The sequence below is a fragment of the Andrographis paniculata genome, unplaced genomic scaffold (genome assembly GCF_009805555.1).
Source record: "Andrographis paniculata isolate CXL003 unplaced genomic scaffold, ASM980555v1 Contig56END, whole genome shotgun sequence".
NCBI classification, from domain to species: Eukaryota; Viridiplantae; Streptophyta; class Magnoliopsida; order Lamiales; family Acanthaceae; genus Andrographis; species Andrographis paniculata.
Window position 1 is genome coordinate 3,217,685 of NW_026137591.1, and position 6,743 is coordinate 3,224,427.

The 6,743-nt window shown below is 34.1% G+C and overlaps 1 protein-coding gene across 2 annotated transcripts; it reads left to right on the plus strand.

Annotated features, from left to right (window-relative positions):
• The first annotated feature begins 1,642 nt into the window (after positions 1 to 1,642).
• Positions 1,643 to 6,314, plus strand: LOC127256728 (homogentisate phytyltransferase 1, chloroplastic-like). 2 transcript variants are annotated; one of them, XM_051282876.1, is made up of 12 exons: positions 1,643 to 2,221; positions 2,744 to 3,024; positions 3,158 to 3,241; positions 3,324 to 3,398; positions 3,516 to 3,599; positions 3,802 to 3,891; positions 4,638 to 4,739; positions 4,824 to 4,919; positions 5,226 to 5,297; positions 5,405 to 5,500; positions 5,747 to 5,851; positions 5,974 to 6,314. In XM_051282876.1, exons 1-12 carry the CDS (start codon positions 2,158 to 2,160, stop codon positions 6,013 to 6,015), a joined length of 1,191 nt encoding a protein of 396 aa, XP_051138833.1. In that variant the 5' UTR covers positions 1,643 to 2,157; the 3' UTR covers positions 6,016 to 6,314. The 2 variants fall into 2 exon arrangements, with proteins under 2 accessions (XP_051138833.1, XP_051138834.1); XM_051282877.1 differs by having other exon boundaries at positions 2,747 to 3,024.
• The last annotated feature ends 429 nt before the right edge of the window (positions 6,315 to 6,743 follow it).

The following is a 6,743-nucleotide window of genomic DNA, read 5'->3' on the forward strand; positions in this document are numbered from 1 at the left end:
CACCGTCAAATATTCGGACTGTAAAGGAATGTCCAGATGGTGACAAATGAAAATAATAGCTTTAGCCCGATCTTGGCTTGTAGCCGCATTTTCACTGGAAATTGTATGAGCAAGGCCCATAGAAACCAGATGCATTTCAACATCCAATGACCAAGTCAGAAAATTATTGTCCGTGAGAAACAGGTTTAAAAAAAAAATTTTGCAAGATTTTCCATAATTTAAAAAGTAGATAATATAAATAGTATAAAAATAAAACTTATCAAAAAGAAAATAGACAAGAGTCTTCACGCTGATAATGTGTTATATAATAATTAATATAATATATGTGTGTATGTATGAGTATATATATATATGCAGTAAATGCTAGCTTAAGAAAGAAGCTTAGAGAGAGACAAAATAATATAATTGATTGATGCGATTTCCTCACTCATTTTTTCTTCCACAGTGTATATATATATAGGAAAGGGAAAAGGTTGTTTGATTAAAAATATATAGGAAACGGAAAAGGTTGTTTGATTAAAAATTGTCCAACAATTGCAGACATCATACGTATGTATTACAATAGTATGCATCTACATCGCGTATACGTGTATTTATAATATTTTTTTAGAAGTAATAAGGTAAAAACATTTTCTATATGTGTATTTATAACATTTTTTAGAAGTAAAAAGTAAAAGCATTTTCTAAAAGGCCTTAGAAACATTCGTTAGTCTTCCTTTGAGTTATTAATTTTTGAGTTATTTTTTAATTATTTTTCATGTTTTCAATTCATTTTGATATTTACATGTGAAATCTTATCCAAAAAAACTTTCAGAAATTAATCGGAAATCCAACTTCTTACTCCACTTCATCCGACCGACTCATCGTCTCAGTAAGCCATTGATTGAAATTTTCCAATAACAACAATAATGATAATATAGATGAACTAGAAAGGTTAATATAACCTAATTTAATATTTAAGTTTCTCAAAGAAAAAAAAAATCAAATTTGAATTGATTAATAGTATTTTATTTTCTTTTATCCATGTAATGTTTAAAAATTAAAGTACACTTGAAGCTCGTTGATAATAATTACATATGCATTAAGATACTAGTTTAAATCACATACAACCTGTTTCGATAATGCTAAATCAAAAATCAAATAAACATACAGTATGAATAGAGAATTATGATATTTGGGTGTATTTTCAAGTTCATGTATGACTTTTATTGAATATGTTTTAAAAAAATTATGAAATTTGTACATTATTTGGTTCGGTTGGAAGTGTTTCAAAGCTCATAAATTCCCACTTAAAAAAAAAAAAAAAAAAAAGCTGTTAGGCTATAAATAGATTTAAATTTATATAATTTTGTGCTAAAATATCATTTAAATAATTTGAATTAAAAAGATAAATTTTAATTACAATTTCAATTTGATTTCAGATCATATTATAAAAATAAAAAAATAAAATTTGTAAATAATAAAAAATTAGTATTCACGCGAAGCTTTATATAAAATATATATTTGATATGATATTTTTAAAAATTAAATAATACTAAAAAAAAAAAGTTTAAAAAGGCGTAGGACTACGATTCTGGTTTGAACGAAGACAGATATTTTATCATGGAGGTCCATCTTTGAACGAACACAGATTTAATTATCTTGTCGGTTAGCCCAGCCGGCCGAATGTCCAACAATTTGTTACGTGATGAACAACTGCTTCTTCCGCTTCTGCTTGTGCTTCTGCTTCTGTCAGCTCCTATCGATGGGGACGGACAACTACATCATAGAAGAAATTACACACGATCTCTTTCACCATAGCCATAGGAGCATCCTATTTTCCTGAATTTCGTCATCCCCATGTCTAATTAATGCATGCTTCTTTCAGTTTTGATTTGGGGGAAATCTAGGGTGAACCAACGTCTAGAGCCCTAATCCCTAGTTACTAGTTGCAGCAGCTCGTCTTCTATCTTCACTGCTCCTCACAATCACAAATAAAACCTTTCTTTCACTTCTTCCATTACCTTCGCTCATTTCGCCGTCCATAAATTCTCCAGGAGTGTCCGCCGCCTCCTTCCTGTTCATCCTCATCCGTTTTTTAGTGCCCTATTTAGAAATACACAAATAAAATAAATTCAGAAGATATTCAGTTCCTTGGAGATTTGTGAAATCTGTATAATGGAGTCTCTGCTGATCGGTTCGGTTCAGAAACCTTCATCGTTGCTATCACTTTCCTTCACTGGTGTGGCTATGTTTTTTCTTAACATTTATGTTGAATTCAATCTCCATGCACACACAGTGCCATGGGCTTTGAGCAATTTTGTATGATTTGTGTAGTGGCTCAGTGGTTCTGATTTTATATGCGTTTCATGTTAAACATTATGCTAAAAAAAAGGTAAAAATTCATATATTGTAGCATATAGATTATGGAAATTTCTCATAAATAGTTGAAATGTGTCTTGCTGACACTTGGAATTTTGGTTGATAATGCCAAGCAGAGTTTAGAGTTATATGTGTGTTGAAAGTTCTTATTATGCTTTCATTTTAAGTAAGAGTCTGTCTACTTTGCCGGGATGCTCCTAGGTCGAATTCGAATGATCTGGATTGTGGCAACATTAGATACCAAATAGGTTAATCGAAATTGTTCATGATTTATGGCAATTCTATGCATAAAATTCTTGAAATTCTCGTGTGTTCCATTTGGAAGATATGATCTCTATCCATGTTTCGATTTCATCAATGTTGCTAATAGATTCGAATACAGCAGGATATGTATCAAAAGGCAAAGTTATCGGGAACACAGAGAAACTTCTCAGCTTACCTGTAAGTTTGCAGCTAACAGGGCCAAATTTGCTGCGGCTACATGTCCAAAGAAGCAATGGAAGAACCATTGTATCAAATTCCAAACGCGGTTCAAGGCACATATCAAATTCAACGTCTGGACATTCCCTCGAATCCGGCCCTTCCAATAGCCCCTGGAGATCAGTGCATCATGCCTGGGATGCGTTCTACAGGTTCTCACGGCCTCACACCGTTATTGGAACAGTTAGGTTCAGAATCTAACTAACTAGCATGTAGCTTTGCACTTATCACTTACATCTGCATCTGCAGGTTCTTTTACATTTTTCGTAGATTTTTTTTAGATGAAAGAATCCTTAAAATCTGTTTTCCTGAGCAGGCATTGAGCATAATCTCCATCTCTCTTCTAGCAGTCGAGAAGCTCTCAGATTTTACTCCATTTTTCTTCACAGGGGTATTGGAGGTGTGACAGAGATCTGACATTTTTCGAATCCTTTTGAACTTGTTTGATCGATGCTTGTATTCTGAAGTAATTTTGTTTGCAGGCTATTGTTGCAGCGTTGTTTATGAACATATACATTGTTGGTTTGAATCAATTGACTGACATAGAAATAGACAAGGTTAGTTTATAATATTAACTCACTTCACAATGCAATCTACAAAATACAAATAGTTTAAGCAATTGTGTGCATTTGCATTTGTAAATTGATAAAGTTTCTGACGGTATTCTTTATCAGGTAAACAAACCATATCTTCCATTGGCCTCAGGGGAATACTCAGTTAATATAGCTGTGATGATCATCTCATCCTTTGCCATTTTGGTAGGTTAAAAGATGTGTGTACTTTGTCTGTATGATTTCTTTCTTGTCCTTAAATATGGAAAATGCGTAGATTTGAGGTTATCTTTACTGTTAATCTTCTTAAGTTTCAACTATGTATACTCCAGAAATTTCGAAATCATGAGCTCATTCCCAAAATTTAGTGTGATTACTTATTGATGGGGGAAATGTGCTTTAATTTCAGAGCTTTTGGCTTGGATATGTTGTTGGTTCGTCGCCATTATGTTGGGCGCTTTCTGTCAGCTTCGTACTCGGAACTGCATATTCCATCAATGTAAGTCATTTTCTCAGAAGTTGTTATGTTGCAGCTGAAAAGAATTTGAACAAAAACATATTACCTAACAACTTAAAACATTAGAAAATGCTTCCAAAATCAACATGGGTGTGTTTGTTTGAAGGATTTTTATGGATTTATACTGTTCACACAAATTTTTTCCCCAAAAACAGTAAATCAAATACCTACTTTTTATTTTTTATATTATACTAAAAGTCAAGTTTACATTCAAAACATTACATCAATATATATTTATATCACATCATACAACTATTCAAATTTAAATTTTTTACTATTCAAATCACAATCCAAAATCCAAACCCCAGACAAACACACCCATAAGTTCCTAACCGGATATTGGAGTAAAAATTTCTGCTAATAATGCCTTCTTATAATTGAGAAATCGCTGCATCCTGTGATCTTACCAAAGTTTCACCTTGTTTTAATAACTTATTCAGGATGGAAATGCTTAACATTAAGTCTGTTCACTAGGCATTTTTAGATAATTGATTTTTTGTGTGTGGTATGGGTAATTGTGTTGGTAATATAAAAAATAATATTTTGTATTGAATAGCTACTTTCTATGAGTGGATAATGTACATATTATATATAATGTGTGTATATTTGAATTTTTTAATAATATTTTTGAGGAATTGTTCCATTGAAAAATATTGATCGAACAGCCTGATTGTTGTTACTCATTATGAAAAACACAATTTCATTTTGTTTCTTTTTTGCCTTCTCAGCTGCCACTTTTACGATGGAAGAGGTTTGCCGTGGTTGCAGCAATGTGCATCTTGGCCGTCCGAGCAGTTATAGTCCAGATTGCATTTTACTTGCACATCCAGGTTATCCAAGTGATTTATTTGTTCCTTTAGTATCCATACAGTGTTTTGTATTCATAGTGCAATAAAGCACTTCACCATTTTCAGATGCATGTTTTTCGAAGGCCAGCTATCCTAACAAAGCCCGTGATTTTCGCAACTGCATTCATGAGCTTCTTCTCTGTCGTCATTGCACTATTTAAGGTATAGAATCATTACATCGGGTAAAGATACCTCAGCAAATAAACCAAATTATTTGTAGCAACATATGCCAATTTCAGCCAAGCATTCGAATCTGCTCTCTTATAAAATACTCATCTAATGTGTAGTAGGGCCTTATTTGATCTAGAGTACATGGCTGCTCCAAAATCGAATATTCTTGAAATTTTCTGTTTTTTATTGCTACATATGATTATGACCAGAAACATCCTCTCCTAGCCTCAATCGTACTTTGTTTGATCTTGCAAGGCTGTAAAAAACTGTTTTTTGATTTGGGAACATTATTCTCAGGACATTCCTGATATTGTTGGAGACAAGATTTACGGCATCAAATCTTTTACGGTTCGGTTGGGCCAAGAGAAGGTTTGTTATGAGCTTCCCTTGGAATCTTGTCTTCACTTTTTGTAGTTTTTTTGATTGGCATGCTCTAGTTTGATTTTGTTTTTTCCCTGAAAAAAAAAATGTTGTAGGTGTTTTGGATTTGTATTTGTTTGCTTGAAATGGCTTACGTGGTTGCTTTGTCGGTGGGAGCGACATCTTCTTGCAGTTGGAGCAAGTGGACTACGGTAACTCATCATCCCTGACTATAGATATATATATCTATGCTTATTATGATAAACGTAAACACAAAGAAACCAAGGCCTATGCAAGATCCTTACATATGTGTTGTCCTAATCGAACAATGTGGCTGCAACTTTGACGTGATGTCATGAAGCCCGAGGAAACAAAATTGCAGATCTCCCCTAGTTTATATAACAAGTACATCCTGCCCTCAATCGACTCCACTAATTTGTACTTCATGTGTGTTTTAGGTAATCGGGCACGCCCTGCTCGGGTCATTGCTGTGGAGTCGTGCAAAATTTATCGACTTTAAGAGCAAGGCTGCATTGACATCCTTCTACATGTTCATATGGCAGGTAATTTCTCACTTCTTTGTGATGTGCCCGTAGTCAGACAATGGCTGCTATCGCAAGTAAAAAATAGTTTATTGCATCCCGGCCGGGAAATGTTTTTAACTTTCCTACGGTCTACCCTGCAGCTGTTTTACGCCGAGTATCTCCTCATTCCTCTTGTAAGATGATTCCTTGGATGTAAGACAACAGCGAAGCTGCTCGATCGCATGACATGTCCAAAACATCAAGTCCCGGGAGCTTTATAGGGTCATTTGTAGTATCTTGTTAACGTAAACATAAGTCCCGGATACATCACTTGGCCCGTATATGTATTTTATTGTATTATCCTTATCGATCTACTTGGCCGGGCTGGCCTTCCCTTTTGTCCAGTTCTTTCTTTTGTTGGTTTCTGTGTTGGCCGAAGATTCTCTTGTCCCAAACTAAGCTCCATAATGATAATAATTTAGTGGCCTTAGAGTTGTTTGAATTTGGCTTTCTCCTTTATTCTGCACTTACAACAATGATTTGTAGCAATTGTTCCTGTCGTCGAACTGACCTCATTATAAGTATTCGGTGGCGGGTCTCAGCCCCCAAGCCATCAATTCGAGAATGAATTTTGCTTGTTTTTTGGATCTTAATGAAAACTTCCAGCCTCTCTGCTGAACAACGCTAGCTGTCTACTCAAAGTACTTAACCTATGGATTCATAGAAAATTTGATTGTACTGTTGTATTATGTCAAATTGTAAGATTTGATTTTCAGACAAACGACGAAAACAAGGCCCACTTGTTTGAAGAGAAAAATAATAAAATAAAAATATGGAAAAATACACACACCACCCGCCATATTCCTCAAAATTCAAGATTATTCATAATGGGAGGTAGAAAAAACAACACAAAGGAAGAAATGAATGATAT